This window comes from Acanthisitta chloris, unplaced genomic scaffold (genome assembly GCF_000695815.1).
Source record: "Acanthisitta chloris isolate BGI_N310 unplaced genomic scaffold, ASM69581v1 scaffold6737, whole genome shotgun sequence".
Classification (NCBI taxonomy): Eukaryota; Metazoa; Chordata; class Aves; order Passeriformes; family Acanthisittidae; genus Acanthisitta; species Acanthisitta chloris.
In genome coordinates, this window is record NW_008684198.1 from 2,006 (window position 1) to 21,609 (window position 19,604).

At 39.2% G+C, this 19,604-nt stretch overlaps 1 protein-coding gene across 1 annotated transcript in view; it reads left to right on the top strand.

Annotated features, from left to right (window-relative positions):
* Positions 1 to 200: 200 nt before the first annotated feature.
* The window catches only part of LRRC16A (leucine rich repeat containing 16A), a gene marked incomplete at both ends in the record, with an annotated part of 69,281 nt that continues 49,877 nt past the window's right edge, over positions 201 to 19,604 (top strand). The window contains 8 exons of the mRNA XM_009079239.1: positions 201 to 260; positions 2,511 to 2,632; positions 4,663 to 4,760; positions 5,113 to 5,183; positions 5,319 to 5,392; positions 10,469 to 10,544; positions 13,597 to 13,685; positions 18,313 to 18,407. Coding sequence (XP_009077487.1) covers positions 201 to 260; positions 2,511 to 2,632; positions 4,663 to 4,760; positions 5,113 to 5,183; positions 5,319 to 5,392; positions 10,469 to 10,544; positions 13,597 to 13,685; positions 18,313 to 18,407 — 685 coding nt within the window. The remainder of the gene's footprint in view (positions 261 to 2,510; positions 2,633 to 4,662; positions 4,761 to 5,112; positions 5,184 to 5,318; positions 5,393 to 10,468; positions 10,545 to 13,596; positions 13,686 to 18,312; positions 18,408 to 19,604) is intronic.

A 19,604-nucleotide genomic window follows, 5' to 3' on the forward strand; every position in this document is an offset into this window, starting at 1 on the left:
TTGAACTTGTAACAAGCAAATGTAAGTATTCTTTTAGTGAAAAATACAAGTACTTAGTGTCAGTTACAGAAGTGGATGTCAAATATCAGTAGCCCTGCTCAAGGTTTTCTTAACCTCATCAAGAATCATAATTGCTCTTTAAAATAAGATGATGTTTACCCTAATGTGGCTGTTTTTTGTTGTTTTTTTTTAAACTGCAGTTAGATCTAACTTTCAGCTACTTGGAAATCCAAGGAGTAACTTCCAGTAAACCAGGTCAGGTAAGTGTGTTCTAGATAAAAGATAGTTGTTTGCTCTTTGCTAAATGTGCTCCAGTCAAGAAGGTAATGCTCTAACAGGCAGGTGTCCCCATCCAGTGAGCGCACTGTGCATTTGTGTTCTTACGTTCATGCTGCTCTAAAGCAATAATGATAAGAATTTAAAGAGTCAGTTTTAGGAATGTGTTGTGCAGGTGGGATGGTGATAAGAGAGAATTTTTTCTTTTCCTAGTTCAGTATGGTACAAGTTTTCATTTGTGTTGTAAGGTGATGATGAAACATTGGCAGCTAGTATACAATCATCACCATGCATGCTTGAATGGCTTCTGTGGTGTGTGCCTTTATGGTGAAGCCAAAAGCTACTGCTGACATTAGCAGGCAGAAATGCTTTGCTTTCAACTATTCTTGATGCCATTACTGTATACAACACAAAATATATTTGACAGCCAGTTATGTGCCCGAAAAAGTGAATGTCAAAGAGAAGTTGTTGAAAAGAAGAATGCCTTTAATGCGGTTTTAATTCATAAGATGAAAATGTTGACAAGATTTGACAGTTCAATTGTATCAAAGTCTTCATGTGTTTCATGTGTGTTTGGCTCTTAAAGAGCTTTTTAAGAACAGGAACACTGGAGACACTATTTGAACTCTGAAAAGCTCTCATTGTATTAACATACCATCTTTTTAGCCTGGCTTTTGAAGCTTTCCTTTTAAAGGATTAAAAAAGATGTCCAGGTGTTTTAATGGAGAGGCATTTAGTAAATTCTATGTTTTTGTGTGTTTTTTTGCTTAAGGTACTAAAATTTCAGGGTAGCTGTTGCTAATTATTCCTGGAGTCACAGTCAGTCACTGTTGTAGCAGAGTTTACAAGGGATTTCACAGCCTCAGTGACATACCATTTTCCTAAAATATTTTTAAAGGTTTTTCATGTTTATGTTCATTCATGTTTTAAATGTGTAAGGCTTATAGCTGAAGGCAGGCAGAATCCTAGATTATTGCTTGTGGGGCAAATGGTATTGTTGCAGTTTTTCTGCAAACAGTGTGCTATAGCCCTCATACCAGAAGAATGTAGTTTGTGCTAGGCATCTTGCAGAAAGCCATGAAGAGTTTCCCACTGTAAGATAAGTGAATAAATGGACAGAGTAATATAAGGAAATACTGTGTTAATATTGTTGACAATGAAAACCAGTAGTAAGCTCATTCATCATCAGGGAGTGATGGCAACAGGTTCAGAAAGGAGTTGAATTGGTGGTAAAAGGTGTGAAGATTCCCAGTGTGCTTTTGGGGTAATTCAGCCTCTTCTAGGATTATCCTGGTGATGACCCTAGACATGAGTTAGGGACCAGAAGAGCCCTGGGAACTAGTTTTAAGAAAAAGCAATCCTCTGTGGCATACTGCACAGTGTCCCCTCTCCTACTGTCATTTATTTATATATTATTTTAATATATATATACACAGTAATTTATTCTAATGTTAACCTTCTTACTGGTGTGCACAGCTTCTCATCTAAAAGAGATTATGACTTGGGCTTTGTAAACTATTCACATTGGAGAAAACAGAAACTTTACACAGCTCCCCATGATGCAGCTGAAAACAGCATCTGATCTGATGTGTCAGTCATACCATAATCTGATTTGATTCTGAGCACTTACTATCTAACACTTAATATCTAGCGGGTTGCAGAAGGCTTTGTTTTTCCCCCTCACTAAGGCACATATCCCCCAGACAGTGGAACAGTTATGTTGGCTGACAGTTACTGCTCGGTCTGAACTGAGACAGTATATCAGCACAGCATTTTCTTAAATGGCATAGAACAAAGCATTAGAGCTTTTCCAGAGGATCACAGCCATTAAAGACTTTTACTTTTTGCTGGAGGAAACAGGCACCCTGCTCTTTCAATAGTTTCCTGTCAGGCTGCGCTTGCTTCTCCTGGTGTTCTGGGACGTGTTTCAAAAGAGGACAATGCTGTGAAAAGTTCTTGGTTTTCAAAGTGTCAGCTGAGGTCACGATCCTTTGAAAATCTTATTCCCGTGGGAAGCAGGGCACTGTTGGAAAAAAGTTTGAGTACAGGGGTCTTGTACATTCAAGAACAGCTTTCAGAAACTTTACCTGGAGCATTGCCGTATCATGGCTTAAAGAACGACAGATTCCTTCCAGCCTGCAAAGCATTCAGCTGGCATTCAAAATGCTCCTCTTTTTAAATGGACATGAATTATATGATATCTCATTCTCACCCTCTCACACTCTTGTTTATAGCTGATTATGGAAACTGAGAAATGCAGCATCTCCATGAAGATGGCATCCTCAGAGGATGTGAACGAGGTACTGGCACACATCGGGACCTGCCTCAGGAAGATATTCCCTGGACTCTCGCCAGTGTAAGTATCTTTTAGGGCACCACTAGTGGAAATAGATTGTGCAGAAATGGTGACAAGCCACTACTTCTTGTCCACTGGTCTCCCCACCCTGACCTCAGAAATGCACTGAGCATATGAGAGACACCTTGAAGCAAGCAGTAAGCTTTTTTTACAGGTGTATGGCAGAACCAGGGAACAGTGCACAGCACATGTAGATTGTGTGTGGTCTCATAGGGTCATAAGAGCCTTTGTTTTCAAGGGCCATGCAAGTATTTCAAGTCTGAAGTTTTCATTTTACCTTGTTGCTTCTCCAGCCTCAGGTATGGCTTAGGTTCTGGCTTTTTGTTGTAACTTGCTTGGGGTTCTTGTCTGTTTAATTTTCCCCACCCCCTCACCCCCAGTAAAATATGAGTTGGGAAAGGAAGGAAAAGTTCCATTTACTTTCAGTGTTTGTGAAATGAGGCACATGATCGTGAGCCTTGTTCTTCAGAACCTGAACCCTGGGCAGTCTTGTCCTGTACTTCTTATGGTTTCATGGTTTAACTGATTCCTTGAATCATTCATCTCCTTTTCTGGCTTTTGGGGTTTGTTTTTTTTTGCATTGCTCATGCCTTTGGATTTCTCTCTTATCTGTGCCTGTGAACTTTATCATCTTGCAGCAATTCTCAGTAGTTTTTCTGCATTTTTTTTCCTTCTCTCTGCTATTGCTTCATCGCTCTTTACCAGATCATGAAACTCTATTCTCTTTAGCTCCTGGTTTTCAGCATTATTAGAGAAAAATAGGCTGTGGAAAAGAGTTTTCCGAGACATGCTGATTTTTATAAGTGAACTTTAGTAACAGACATTAGATGTGAATGGTCAGGCTGAACTCACATGTTTTATTTTGGGTGTATATCTTTATTATTCACCTTTCCTGTAGGTGGAGTAGGAAATCAAGTTCATGAACTCTGGCTTGCTGGGTGTTTTTATTTTGCTTCCAATTTTCCTCTCTGGAAGTGTTATTAGCTGCCTTAATGGAGATCAAGCTCTTCCTTCAAAGAGCATGCATACAAGTGAATATTTGTGAGCATGTTTGCCATAAAACCTCAGTTGTAGTATGAGAAGTGCAAACTAAAAGAGCGAAAAGAGTGAAGGGGCCTGTGAGGCTATGTGTGTTTGTCTGGGTGTCTGAGTAGGCCTTGAGTTCTATACATATTTTCTGTGGGCTTTCTTGAGAACATTGCTGGAGCATTTTGAGAAGCTGTATGGAGTGCTTGCTTCCCAGGAAAGAAACCAAGTTTCTTGCTCTCCTCTCAGATGGTGCAGTTTCCCAAAATTAAGATATGGAAGCTGTCCAGATGATACAAGAACAGAATAGGCAAGAGCAATGAAAGCAGTTTCTCCAGTTAATGTATCATATTCATTCTCTTCCACTCCACAACCCTCCCACCCCCACCCAGGCCTCCATCCTCCTTTATGGAATTTTGCAGTTTATGAGACAATCTTGTCATTCAGAAGAACAGATACTTGTATTTCTTAAAAGGCAGAAAGGGATTGTGTTTCTTTGCTCTCTAGGCAGGAAGAATGCTACCAAACTACAAAGATTGGAGCTGGATATCTAGAGTACAGCCTAGAGGCCACATGTAGCTGCTCAGCTCTTTGCACCATTGTGCTTTTTCTGCATAAAAACAATGTATAAACAGCAGTGGTTTTGGGGTAACCAACAATACCATGTCTCTCCCCTATTTTGGGCATCCTGATGTTAGATGAGGGCCACAAGTCTTCTTAGCTTGAATGATCCTGCCATATAAAAGGGTTTATGTGCTCCAGTAGCCACAGAGTTAATCATTAGAAAGAAGGAAAGGGAAAGAAAAAAGAAAGAAGAGAAAGAAATTTCCTCCTGCTGGGCTGCGCCACTATGTGTGTGACTTTTAGGTGGGAAAGTGAATTGTATTTAAAATGGTAATTCTTCTTATACATACATTTAAAATTGTTCTTAAAATAAAGAAGACTTATGTATTAAAAAATACTTTCAAAGCCATGAATGATTTTCCCCCCTCTTTTGCATCTAGGAGGATTATGAAAAAAGTAACTATGGAGCCTTCAGAAAGACTGGCTAATCTCCAGGCCCTGTGGGACAGTCAGACTGTGACAGAACTTGGACCTTGTGGTGAGGATGAATTTAAAGGCTCGAATATAAAAAGGCTGGAATTGCAGTGTCAGGAAGTCTAATTCTATTTCTGGCAGAAGCCTGTAAAGGTGTAATTAGTTTTAAGGTGTAATTAGTATGAAGCAAGCTTCTGATTGGTAGGTGAAGGCACTATATTAAGCTTTCTTGCAATTTACGAGGCAAAGATAGGATAGTCTCTGTTTCTTTCAGGAGCACAATGGACACTCTCCTGAGAGAAAAAGAGAGTGAGTTTTGAAAAACAGTATCTTTTAGTATTAAAATGTGCTTTTAGATGTATGTTTGCTTGTTTTACTATATTCTCTACTTAAATACTCTCTTGGGTTGTTTGTAGGAGGCTTTTCACAGATGTATGCCTGTGTTTGTGATTGGCTTGGATTTCCATACAGAGAAGAGGTACAGTGGGTAAGTACAGCTCCTGTTCTGAAGCTCTTTCCAGCTAGATGTACAGATGATGAAAGAACAGGTAAATCATAGTGCTTGAAAAAAAAGAGCCACTACAGATCTGTAAAAATGTATTTGGTTATGTGTTTTTAACAGGATGTTGATACAATTTATCTCACACAAGATACCAGAGAATTGAATTTGCAAGACTTCAGCCACCTTGACCACAGGTAAACCATATGCAGTAATCATGCTAATATTGATAAAGTGGGATGGTCCCATAACTGTTACTGGATTGTATAGACCTGTGAAATGACCATCTGTAGCATTTTTAGTTTTTCAGCACAAAGCTGCTGCTTTTGCACAAAAGTCCCATGGAAACCACATTCAGTCAGGAGCCTGAGAAGATAAATATATTTTGTTATTGGAAGCACTCCAGAAAGTTAGCAGATATATATTTTTCATGTGATGGCAGATAGGAGAGCTCAGATTCAGCAGATAAAACATGCAGCTACATCTGGTGGGCAAAGCAAAGAGGGAAATTATGCTGTCTTTACTTATGCAGAATCTTTTTCTCATGGTCTACACAGTAAAGGAAATTAATCTTTGTCAGCAAGTCAGTAGAAGGTTTAAGTTGTTCAACTGAATTCCAGCCAGTAGTTTCTTCACTTATAATAGATGCTATCAAAAATATGTACTTCCAGAAAGGAACTAATTGAGGGTAATTTTACTGTAAGATGCTGAAACTTAGCTGAGTGTTGTATTTAGTTTACTGAATTTAGCTGGCTGAGAAAATTGGATTCTAAGGAAGTTGAGTCTGAAGATATTACAAGCAGGAGAAAATGGGAGGGACTCTTAACTAAAATCCATCATTATACAAGGAAAACTACAAATCTTAAAAACTGTAAATAAAATAGAGGAAGCATTTGTTTCTTTGTGAAAGCCCAGTAAAAGAATTAAGAATCTGTCAGAGGTACAACACTAGAATGTCATAAAAGGAGGGGTGAACTTTGAGGGAGGTAAATGAGAGCATTTTGCCACCACATTTTTTGTAGCTTTGTGCTGTCTAGTATGTAAACTCACAAAATACCCCACTTAAATACTCAGCTTCTGGGATGGGTTTTCACAGTCTGTGCTGAATCCCGTGGCAAAGTTACTGAGCAGTAGTATCCTGTGTTGACTAATTCAGAGGGAATTCGAGCAAGACTCCAAGACTGCAACTAGTGCATGGCAGATGTAGCCAAAGACTGTTTCATTGGTTAAGTCTTGTTGAGAGAAGATAGGGAAGAAATACTATTCAGCCCAGACAAATGTGGGACAAGAACTTAAGAATGCTTTGAACATATTTATTGCAAGGTGGAAGTGCTGAGAAGACCGTGATGCATTCTTGAGAAAGTGACTTACAGATACCCATCTTCAATAGAAATTAAATATTTGAACAATTCATTGGTGGTGAAAAATATTACTGAATAGGAAGGAGTTGATAGAAGAAGTGTTTTAATTATCTCAGCTGGTTCAAATGAGTTTGGCTTTCAGAAAATGGAAAAACGGGTTTGTTGCTATACAAAAGCTTTTCATTAAAGTATACCATACAAAATTGATCTCACTGAAGAAATATATTTGTGTTGTTAAGAAAAGTTTTTAGCAAATGTCTCATGACTGTATAAGTCCAAAGATTCAGAACTATTTTGGAGCCATTTACATGCTGTGGAATCCGTCTTGTGATCAGAGTTTCTGCATGTGAAGGACTGAACTGAGAAAGATTTTGGATTGAAATGTCAAGAAAACTAAAATTGTTAGAAAGCCAAAACCTTAGGTTATTCACTAAAATTGCAAATTAGGAATTGAGATCCCAGTGAAGTCAAGAATGTGTGTGTTTTGCAATATATTTAGGGCAGTGAGGCTGTTACAACAAATTAACAGCATGCCATCATGCTTTGCATTTTGAGAGATTCTTATGCATATTGTCCACCTAATTTTTGGGATTGCTGAAACTATATACTTCCTGTTGCAGAGTAGCTCTGAAGCAAGGTAGGGTGGGTACATCAGTTCTCTAAATACAGGGGCTGTGCATTCAAAAATAAACAATTTGTGTCTTTCCAAGCAAAACATTTCTCTTAAAGGTCAACATAAGATGGCATGAAATATAGATGAATTTCAGTTCCCAGAGCATCATAGCATGGCTTACCGCATGGGAACATGACTTCCAAGGTTTTATCTGAAGTTATGTTGTGCTGTGAACCATATAATTGTTTAACAACAAAAAAAAAGACTCCCTGTGAAAAGGGTTTATTTAACTCACTAGGGTGATTTTCATCTGTGGAGCATATGCTTTACTTATTTGGACATAGAAAAAAATTTTAGAAAAGTGAGATTGTTTAGAGTTTTTTTCTTTGTGCTGTTTAGATTTCTTGCCATCCTAAATACACTGGGGATAGAGATCTTGAAAAAACATGAGGGCATTAGATAAGCTTGAATGTTGTTGAAGCTTGGAGATATTTTCTGCATTCCAGAAGAGCAAAATCTCTTTTCATTTTAAGATGGCATGGATTTATCTGTTATAAATCTCTCTTTATTTTGGATGGTAATTTAATAAACAAACTAATGAATATAAGCAACTCTGTGTAACTCAATGAGGGAAAGTTATGAGAAGACTCTGCTTTTGGAACTGATTATCAGCCTTCTTTCATACCATATGGCAAAAGAATTCAGGTCATTGTAAATACCACATCTAGGGTTTAGTAAAGTGAATAAAGCAGTGTATGGTTTTGAAAAGGAAAACTTGATAGCAAGAACACTGAGGTTAGGCAAGCTCAAAGCAAGAGAAGGAATAGAGGTAAATTCCTAAAGGGGACCCTTATTAGCCAGAAGCACCTTAAAAAATGTGAACAAAAACGAAGAAATAAAAAAATCTATCCTTAAAATCAGATTGTAGACTCTGATAAGAACAAGTTTCCAGACAGTAAGGCTGCTGCAGAACAGGCAGGAGTTCCACTGTCTGCAGCATGTTGGGAGGAGGGGGAAAAGGGACTGTGTAGTGGGGTTAGCACTTGGTATCACTGAAGAGTGCCAGTAGCTGTGATTGTCTGGGGTTTGAACAAACAGACCTTGAACACTGCAGAAGACTAAACTACCAAAGAAGCATTGCTGCAGCTGGACAGGAATAATTGAAAACAAGTGAACCCAGCTGATTTGCAAATTCTTATCTTTAGATATTTCTTGAAAGTGTCATAGCTTTCCCACTAACTCTGGGCACAAGTTGTCCTTCGGCAGTTTCCCTCCCAAGCCAGGGGAGGGAAGGGGAGAAAAGTATGGCCTCAGGCAAGTCCTATCTGCAGCCACTCTCCTGCCCAGAAGTTACTGAGCTCTTGACAGCGCTCCAAGCTGGCTTTCCAGCTCCCTGGTAGAGTAAACACTTGCAGACAGTGATCCCTGATTATCATCCCTCAGTTCCTTTGAAGGAACTGGACTGCTGCTGTTGGTGCTTGCTGCTTCTTTTGAGGGTGGTGGTCCACAGCATGGACAGCTCTGCTCCTCCAGTGTGGTGGTGTTACCATTAGCCTGTCCAATGTTTGCCCTGTAACATTCACCACTGGCTGTGGGTGGCTGGTTACCACTGGGTGAATAAGCCAAAATTACTCTTTTATTCATTCCACTTCCAAAGCAAAGGCACTGACAAGGACATCAAAGCTGCTAATTCATTACCACCTTGCTGATGTTACGTGGGGAACACAGAGAAGCAGCAAACCTCTGTATGTGGACATTCCTTACTCGATAGCAAGACTCTTGCCTGCCCAGCCTAAGGGGGAAATATCTCTGACTGTTTATTTTTTCTCACCTAACATTTGACTAGTTAGTTCCTGCTTTACATGAAGATATAGTGTGCTTGTGTAGGAACAAAAACAACACGGTGGACAGAAATAAACCTGTGTGCTTCATGAAGCTGCGAAGTCTCTACAGTACCACTGGAAACAAATTCTTCACAAGACTTGATGTGTGCTGTGAACAAGATGGAAAGATGGCTTGATCCTTTAAGGTCACACCACACACCAGTTCCTCTGCAGGAGTGTGAAAATGGTCTATTTGCATGAGCTTCTCAGTCGGTGGGCTACAGTCTTTTGCAGCAAAATGCTGCACCTTCGTACCGTTACCTTAGTGATGGGCTTGTACTTCCAAATCTAGCAACTGCAGTTCCCAATATAGCCTACTGAAGGCTCATCCATGTGATGTCGCCTTGTCTCCTGGCTTTCCTATGTGTTTAACAACCATCCTGAAGTGTCTGAGTGTTTGTAAATGAAAACTGAAGGAGAGGAAGAGCAAAAAAATATGGGAGAAGGGTGTCGTGTGTTTAGTACCTACCTGCCTGTGTCCTGAATGAAGACGTGTTAGGACCTACCTGCCTGTGTCCTGAATGAAGAACTGGGGGGTTTAGACCAGCTTATAAAAGCCAGTACTTTTCAATTTCTCCCTGCAAAACCTGTATTTTGCTGGTTCAATAAGTTCATGTATATTACAGCCCTTTATTTCATTACAAAGACAAGAGCTTTCTAAGTAGCTGTTAAACCTTGATGTAGGTGTATATATGTATTTAATATGTAGCATCAAAATGATCCGAGTGCTGCACTGCTAAACCGTGTGCTAGTGCTTGATGAATGATTCTGCTGGGGGTAGAGTACAGATGTTGACATTTATGAATGTCTGTTATTGGAAAAACTTAACATTGGGAGAGCAAATCATGCTAAGAGGCTTGGAATGAAGAAAACGGGAATAATTTAGAATTTCATTTGTGAAATCCCCTTTACAATTAAGGTGGGTTTGTGCTGAATGTCGCATTATCCTTTTGCAGGTCTCCTGCTTCCTGGGGGAATTTAACTATAGAGATGAGACAAGGAGGTGTTCTCTAGAAGCATTCAGTCATGGAATTATATTAAATCATCAGACTGCCAAAAAGCTTTTTAGCGTCATGCTAAATTATAATTAGAGGTGATTAAGAAGCTTAAACATGTCAGAGGCTGAAGAAGAAGTTATGCTAAAAGTAGGAATGGCAGCCCAGACAAATTCCTGGTTTTAAAATTCATGCTAGAATGGGTGTCAGTTGGCCAGTCAAAAATTTGTATTAAAATATGACAAAGACACACAGCTGCTGCTGCTGCTGCTATTTTTCATAATGCAGAGCTTTCTGTAATGGGAATGGTAGGCAATTAGCATTGAAAAAGTATGGGGAATGAGACATGGAAGAACACTTAAGAGATTGTTTCAAATGACAGTTATATGAAATGTGTGTAAAAGTGTTTTTCTTTTTCTAGAGACTTAATACCTATAGTTGCTGCTCTGGAATATAACCAGTGGTTTACAAAGCTGTCCTCCAAGGATTTGAAATTAGTAAGTAATAAAATAAAACAATATACCTGCTTCTGCCAGGCTGTGCTGTGTTTTAAAGGATGCTGTTACATTTTTCAAGGTGAAATTTTTTAGGCAGGTACAACTGGGCAGTCTACTGACAATTATTTTTTCATTTAATCATATCAGGGAAATATAAACTGTTGGATAGTGAATTTATGCCATAAAATCACTGCTGAGAGTCAGGTCTTGTCAAAATTTCAACTAATAAAGTTTGAAAACTTTGTTAGGCCATAACTGTGGCCCATAAAACAATTTCATTAGGCATTGCTGACTCCCCCAAGCACTATTAGCTGACTAGATGGGAAATGAACTTTAAAGCAAACAGAAATTTTGGTTGCTTTTGGAGGTGAAAAGAAAATGCCAGGATTGGGGTTTTTTTGCACATAAAGCAGGTTTTGCCATGTAATTTTCATTGCAACTTGATGTTTTTGTCTCTCAGTTTTCTGAAGCTAAGTCTGTGTAGTTATAAGTGTGTAGTGATGTGTGGCACTGATATTTTTCTATATCAGTTTTCTTTCTTTAAAGCAAGAAAAGGGAAAATCCTAACAAGCTGTACTACTTAAGAAAGGGTCAAGAAAATCAGTAATTAGGTGATGTTTTAAATATATCAAAATACACTATTTCTTCTAAACTTGCAAGTTTATAGTCACAAGTGGAGTTACTGGTTTGTTTGAGAATTTGCTTTCATGCTTCCATCCCAAAATTTTTGTCTTTAAAAATGAAGGTGGTCTCATCTTGCTTAAATTGATGAAATTTTATTGATCTGAAAATGCTCTTGTTACATTCCTAAGCTATTGTTTTTCATGAAAATTCAATAGAAGCTAGCTTATGTGATTCTTGGCAGAATAGGCAAAAACCTTTCCTTTCTTGCTGGGACATCTTACTCAAAGTTATGCGTGGTATGAAGCTGGCAGTATTTTTAGTGCTGTTGTAGCTGTTAAAATCAGCTTTGTTAAGAGGTACAATGCAATTAATCAGTTTCTGCTTCAGTGAAATGAGATAGTTTGCTTAGTTAGAAGACTGGCCGGTGTAGTTTGCTTAGAACAAAAACTGTCCCTATTATCTCTCTGAGATATATTTATGGGAATGTTGCAGGTTTTTTTCTTAGAAACTACTCTGTGGAAAACAAAGAAACTTTGTCAATCTTGAAAATGCATCAGTTACTTTAAAAAAAAAATCATCTTTTATCTTCCACACACTCCATTTTCAGTCAAAAATGAGGAAAATGTGACTTGCTGGACAATGTAAATTGTTGGACAGTAAATCCATGCCATAGGCACAGTGCCAAGGGTCGGTATGAGGTCAGACGTATCCGCAGGCCATTGTATGCATTGTGCTTCATGAGTCCCACTATGACAGTGTGTTTGATAAAAAGTATGCACAGTGTTTTTGTAGTACATGCATGAAACTTTCTGCTTGCAGTCACACTGCTGTAGAAACAGTGTGGTAGTATTCTGAAGTATTAAAATATGGAAGGCAAAGGTAGAATTGAGAAGATGGCTGATTCGACAGTCTTCACAAAAATTTGTCACCTTTTTGTGTGTGGTGGAGCAGGTTTGTTTTCCTTTGGTTTGGTTTGGTTTTTGTTTTGGGCAATTTAATTAGTTTAAAAGTAAAAAAAAAAAAAAAAGCCCCCAAAAATACACAAATTAGAAAATGTCAGACTATCATTTGAGACAAAGATGTCCCAGGTATGCATGCCGTGTTGTTGTTTTTAAAGATGGATAACAGAACAGTTTTAGCACTTCATGATCATGACTGAAATTCAGGTTTGGATATCACATGAACACTGGTTAGAGTGTGCTGGGAACTGTTGGCCTGAACACAAGCTCATTTCCTGAGCACAGCAGCAGTTCACACATCAAGGGAAGGTATTCTGTATTTTATTGCAGTTTGTGCAAAGTAGGGAGCTGGGTGGTAACCCAGGGAAGCCTGGCACACTGGCCATCAAAACTTTACACTATGCCTTTTATCACACAAAGGCATCAGCATTCGCTGGTTACAAATTACATAACTTTTCTGTTAATTAGTACTCAGCCCCATATTTGATAGTTGCATCTCACTTCTCATGCTAATTAATCCACACATGCAGTTCTCTCCATTTGAGTCTGGGGTCCGTTTTGAGTAGGTGGTCAATGAGTCCGTGGTCATGATTGTCCACTGCCCCTACCTTTTCCCCAGTTACTGCTCAGTTCTGCTGACTTCACTCCTGGTGGCTCTTGTCCAGACAACCCATTCATCTTGGGATTGTCTTCTCTTATACTTGAAACAAAAGATTAGCCAAGCATACGATGCTCACAATGCAATTACTTAATCATAACTGTCCAGCTGCAGCTACTGATTAACAACTGAAAATGTAGGTCCAAGGTTTGACTCCAATTCCTCTTCAAATCTTGAGAGGCTCAGTATTGGGAAGGGGGAAAAAATGTCAAATCTAGAAGCAAAATAAAAGTTTGTAATAAAAGGTGATGAGGTACAGAGTTCACTGCATGGCTTTTGAATCATTGAGTTTTATCTCTGTTTGAATGAACAAACAAGCTCTTTAGTTGTCATGTTTTGTTCATGGTACTTGCAAATATCCATGCAAATTCTAGAATCCAACAACTGTAAGATCATGAGATGGGCTTTACTTCTGTGTAGGTTGGAAGAATTTGTACTGAAATATACAGGCCCTTAAACACTAGTCCTTTGCAGTCTTTGGAGGATCTGTAGCTAGGGTACTTTTGCTTGCTCCTGAGGTTTTTTGGGACTTTTTTTTTTTTTACTGTCATTATAAAAATTCTGCTCCTTATGGTTAGGTGGCCTGAACCATGAATTACTTGCTTTTAGCCTGCCTCTTGCTTCTCTCAGTCTTTCCCAGAAGTCCTCTGTTGCCATCTCTCTCTTGGATGTTTCTGGTATTTTTATTTACTATTTATGTATGACAAGAAGATGATTGTGGCCTGGATCCCATTATGACGTACAGCTTAACTCAATAACTGTCTGTTCTGTGTTCGTGTTCTTTAACACTGTTCTGTCTTTTCTGTGGCAGTCCACTGATGTCTGTGAGCAGATACTGCGAGTGGTGAGTAGGTCCAATCGGTTGGAAGAACTGGTATTAGAGAATGCCGGGCTTAGAACGTAAGTAATTCCTTTGAAATGTTGCTTTAGTTACTGCTTGCTCCCAGTAAAAGGGATGTGTAATGTGTCATAGCTGGAATAAGCATTAAAAAAAGCTTGTGCTCGATGTCTGTCTTGTTCTGAGGAGCCTGTAGTCACAAGCTTTTTATCAGGTTTTCCAGAGGTCCCTTATGTCCAAGAAATCCTTTTAAACTGATGTTTTTTAAGATTCTGCCTGGAGAGTTGGGTTAAGTGGAGAAAAATGATTGCATAAGAACATAAACCCTAAATCAGCTCACACTGTTCCTCTCCAATGGCTGCCACTATAACTGTTAACACCTTGTTATCATTTAAAAACCAGTGGTTTAGATTTTGGTTAAAAAAGCATATTATTCCATCTTGTATAACAGATTATTGTTTCGTTCCCAAGTGAGGTGGTTTTACCTTAGTGTGGATTGAAGTCTGCTCAAATATATCATTACTACATCAGCAACTTTTGTAAAGAAAGTAGCTAAGGCACTAAACTTGGTGCTTTGCCATAGCCTTAAAAGAAAGATACATAGAAGTAAGCAATACAATTTACTACTTGCATATGTTTTACATACAGTAAATTGTAGTTACTAGCTAGTTTTTGCTATTTTCCCCATCACAGGAAACAAACAAAATTGAACTTACAAACTAGCACAGTTGGAAGTATATGTAACTTGTTTCAGTGTTAGGATTCTGTACAAGGCAAAGATAAACACTAGAGCTAATGAATGTTTATATTAATTAAAAAACAATGGAAAGGTGGGAGAAGCAGAACACTGTACTGAATTACAAATAAAGGGAAACAAGCACAAGAAAGATATTCTATGTCCTGTTCCATTGTTTGGATCTTTCTCCTTCTTAAAATGGACTTTGCATTGACATACCTTTAAAAGAAAATTGTCAAACTTTCTGATCAGTAGTGCATTGCCTTTAATAGCTGTCATTCAAACATAAGCCCCTGGTTTTAATATCATTTTTCTTGCAATATGTCCCATAAAATCCAATGATAATCATTAAAATTAAAGGATGCATGGATTACCTTTGCACGTTGCCTAGTTTAATTTACCACAGTTGGATTAACTGGTTTCAGTTTTAACAGGACTTGACAGATAATCAACCTGTGACTTTGGTTTTCATGTCTCCATCTACATGCAGAGTGTTTGGCGTTTTGCCTTGGTGTGGATCTGTTCTGATCAGCATTGTGTGTCTGTTTTTGTGAAGGATGCATTTGTCAGTTTTGCCGTTTATCATATCTGCCTACCAGGAGGAGATCCTGTTGTCACTGTGTATCTTCTGTCACATAGTTTACAGACCAGTCATTTTTAATGAGCTGTGACAGAATGCCAAACCAGGGTTAAGAAAGAGCTACCAAGAGCAATACTGTAAGAAATAACCCAAGCAGCTGCAAGAGCATATTTCTCCCTGCAGCAGAGTCAGTTTAAGGTGGTTTCATTCTTTTCTACCTCCGGCCACTCATTTCTGTGATTTGGTTTGGGCCACAGTCTTATAAACACTTGTCATCCTCCCAAATGGTGAGACAGCAAATTATTGTGCAGTAGCAGTCATAAGGAGCCAGGACTAGGGAAGTGTGAACTTCCTGTTGGGGAAAACAGGATGTTGAGTGAAAGCCCCTGTCTGATAACATTTGTGCTAGTTTAGATGCTCTTGACAATTTTATCCCTGTTGCTGTTTCTTTAACCAGACATAAGAGGTGCAGTTTAGATTACACTGGAAGGCTTTAATGCATATAGTAAACACTAATGTTTTGTTAAGTGTTTTAACCAAGAGTCCAGATTTAGGGGAGAGGAGAACCATTCAGAATGACCCAAACAAATGAGCTTCAAAAGAGGGTTACATCCCTGAGGTATTTTAGAAGAATGTGACAATATATGATAACCAGAGTATTAATTATCATGAAACTGCAAAACAGACTTTTCAGTCAGCAAAGGCCTGTTTGCAGAAGCTGTTGAAAGTGATCTGTTTGTTGTGTGTATGTACTCTCTGAGAGCTGCTGGCAGGCAGAATATTCCTACCTCCTTTCACACCATCCTCTGCAGCACTGTTCCAAAGGGAGTAACCAGCTACAACACAGGGAACAACAGAGGTCCCTGTTGCTGCTACCCAAAGGGCCTTTGACAGTGATGCTGTGTCTTATATTTCCTTTCTTGGCAGGCTCTGAATGTCCTTAGACCTAATGGTGTTACTTCCTCCCACACATGTCCTCTTTTTTTTTTTGTTACAGGGATGTTGTGTAGACAGATCCCAAGGAATTGTTTTGTTTCTCTGAGATTTTCAGATCGGTGGTATTTTTGCTCTTGGTGAAATATCCTTACACTGCCATACATATAGTTAAATTGAGTCTTTTTTGGGCTTTACCTCCAAGCCTGAAAGTCCTCATTTCAGGCAAGCCTGGCTGTGCAATGTGTGCAGAGCAAGTTGATACTTTATAGGAAGTGTCAGGCTTAGATTGCATGCTCTGTTCATGAAGTGTGCAGCCAAAAGAAGAAATAAACTTTATGATTTGAAACTACGAGTGGACAAAAGAGGGAAAGGGATGTTCCCTGGTGAGCAGAACCCAGGTGCTTCCATTTATGGTAGAGGCTGCATGGGGAGTGGGGAAGTTGTATTAGATTTTTGCCAGAATGAGCCTTGGAGCCCCATGCACCCTACATAAATACTCCAGTGCTTTCTGGTGGCACTTGGTTTACTGTGTCTTTGCTAACTAGTTCACATTCTCCAGTTCTCCAAAAAGTTCTGGTAATCCTGCCTATATTGGTGGCAAAAGCTGAAGCAGAGTTTGTAAACAAGCCTGGAGGCATAGGCAGAATACTGTAATGACAAGAATCTGTGAGGGATAAAGGAAGGGGAGGGAACTCCTCATGAAGAAAGGGGAGTTTGTTTGATTTTTAACTCAGAACTGCATTTTTCTTGACTGGACATAAGGAGCTTGATTCCCTGCCTAAGCACAGGCATCTAGTACCATTTGAAATGCTGGAGGATTTCCACAGAGTGTTGGCAAGTGTAACTGAGGACCTACAGGAGATATGTAGTCTTCTGCAGCAGCAGCTGGTTGCAAAGCAGGAGACCCTAAGGCCTGTCAGGTGGCAGAGTTTAAAGCCCAGAATTTCTTTTTGTTGAGTGTTTGTATTCACATGCTGCTTGTATTTTAGGAAAAGAATATCTTTTCCCTAAAGGCAGCCCATCATGCATCTGCAGCCCTGGCACCAGTTCTAGCCCCAGAAGCCTTAAGGACATGGGAGTTTCAAAGGGAAACTAAACTTCCCTGGAATATCTCTGTATTCCAGTACACTTTGCGACCACAGATAATTAAAAGCTATTGAGGCTATTGCTGTCCAGTCTCCACTCTTTTCCAGACACTAGAGAAGGATGCTACCTCCACTGTGGTTCTCAGCACAGAGACTGATGTACAGGTTTTATGGTAGGCAGGATCTGTCCTGAGGAAAGAGGGCAATGTTAATTAGCACCCTGGTAGTTCTCTTCCACTGGCCTACAGAAGGGAAGATAAGGTACTTCAAGGCAGAGAGAGAGAAGGAATCTCAAGACGTATTTTTGATTTCTGCCTTGGTGTCTAACTTTGGTGAATTAAGCATGCTGAAATTACCGTCTCAGTTTAACAAACACACACAGTAGGGCTAGTCCCTTATGATAGCTTCCCAGTAGGTATGAAGACAGGTTTGAGGATTTGCCTTAGAGCTGATAAGCCAACAGCCTTCTGACTTAATGCAAGGAATGTGTTTCCACCAGTGCATGACAGTTTGGTTGTCTAGGAAAACCCAAGCCAGCCTTGAATTTAGTGCTGTGGGTGGTGGTAGTTGAGCTGTAGTGAAACACTCTCGGGCAGGGCAGTGTTCCCTTGCCTCTCAAGTGAATTTGGAGCAGAGGTAGGCCATGCCACTACAGCTACCTGCCATAGTTGGTTAAGGTTACTTCAAAGCTATCTATGCTATCTGGCCTGGCTGTTGTGTGCATTATAGAACTGATATATCATCATCTCTCTTGGGATCTGTTGCTGGGACTGTGGTCAGCCAGTTATGTACTTTAATGCTTATCACTGTAAAAAGAAGCAAGCAAAGACCAGTTCATCAGTGTGCTGCTGTTCTTCAGGAGAGCTATTCCTGCTCTTTTATAAGCTTAGAAATACTCCTGGTTTGTTGACCTTCTGGATATGCTGCAAAGCCCATCTGTTTGAGTGTCTACTGCAAGTGAGGGGGTTGGCTTGTGAATGAAGGAGGCAGTGATTTGCAAGTTGATGTATATATCCCACTCTTGTGGCATAGGGGATGGAAGATAGGCTCAGCTTTTCAGTTATTTTGTGTAACTCCTATTTTATACCTTCAGATCTCTGTCAAAAACATTTTGGGCTTTGATTGAGTGCCTTCAGTGTCTTAGGTCACAGATTAAATAAATAATGAAGAAATTCACTGTGAAAGATAGCAAATTAGCCAGATAAGCATTGTTTAGAACCGTGAGGAATCGGTTAGTGCTCTGCAGTAGCATTGGCCACTTTTGGCTAGTAATCCCTTGATGCTTTTAAGCCTCTGAATGCACTGTTGATAGAGCAGATAACAGGATTCTTTCTCCCCCTCTTTTCTTGCAGAGATTTTGCACAGAAACTAGCCAGTGCCCTAGCCCATAATCCCAACTCAGGCCTCCATACGATCAACCTGGCTAGCAATGCACTTGAAGATAGAGGTACTGTAACACTTATGTTTTTCTCTTTCTACAAATGTAATATGTGGATTGTTTCTGCTCTGTTCAGCTTTGCCTGAGTAATAGGCTGTTGTTCTGTGCATAATGCTACTGTAAATATCTGTTGTTCACAAATGACTGAGAATCGCTATTCTTCTTGATTTATATGTATCCATTAGCATGTTGAGAAACATTTAAATGTCTTAAACCAACCCTGAATTTCATTAGATTTCATTACATTTTCATAGAGGTTTCTTTTAAAGGAAGATAAAACACAGTGTTTGTTTAGGACTAGAGAGGAAAAAACAAAGTGGTGTGTATTTTTAAAGACAATGTAATCAGTTGAAAGATGAAGCACAAGGCAACTTTGTTGCTTGGATTATATTTTCATTATTGTTTTGTGGTTTTATTTCAGCCATAATTCCATTCTTATTTTTAGTATGAAGCTATTCCCTTTTCTCAGCTTTGTGCTAGCCTGTCCTGTTGCAAGCTCTTGGTGATGTTCAGTAATAGTGGCATTACTGGCATTCTTACGGGGCAAAGTGCTGTTGACTCCACAGGATGGAAAATCAAGCTGAACAGCTCAGCTTTTCTCAGACTAGGCACCACTAGGCATGATTTCAGTACATATCAAGTCATTCCCCTCCCTTGTCTATTCTCTTTTCACCCAAGAGGCATTTATTTTTAAAATAAGGTTACATTCTTTCAGTTTGGAGTTGACCCTTCAGCGCTGCCCATGTGAGATTTCCATTTGCTTCACTTAATGTATTCCAGGCACACAGTGTTCTGGGACCAGACTATCTTGTGCTCCTGTTGGACCAGAAGAAAAATAAGGATTTTGCACAGTGAACCTTTTCTTGGTTTATTTGTTTCATTTTGGGGAAGTTTTCCACTCTCTTTACTGTCATGATTCAAAATGGAATAGCTGTTCATTTTGATTACAACCTGATGGACTCGGAATGTTGTTAACACAGAATTTTGTAGGTGTCTCTCCTTTCTTGCTGGTTCAGTCTTCACTGATGGGAAGTTGCTTTTTTTTTCCTTTCTTGTTCTATATTTCTTTTCCTTTTGACTAGAAACAAGTATGACAATGTTTTTGTTTTTAACCTATTCTGAGTAGGGTTTTTTTTAATTTCAAATTGTTCACATGAATTGCTTCAACTCTTCTGATTGCTTCTTGCTTGCTGTTTTGCTGCTTGT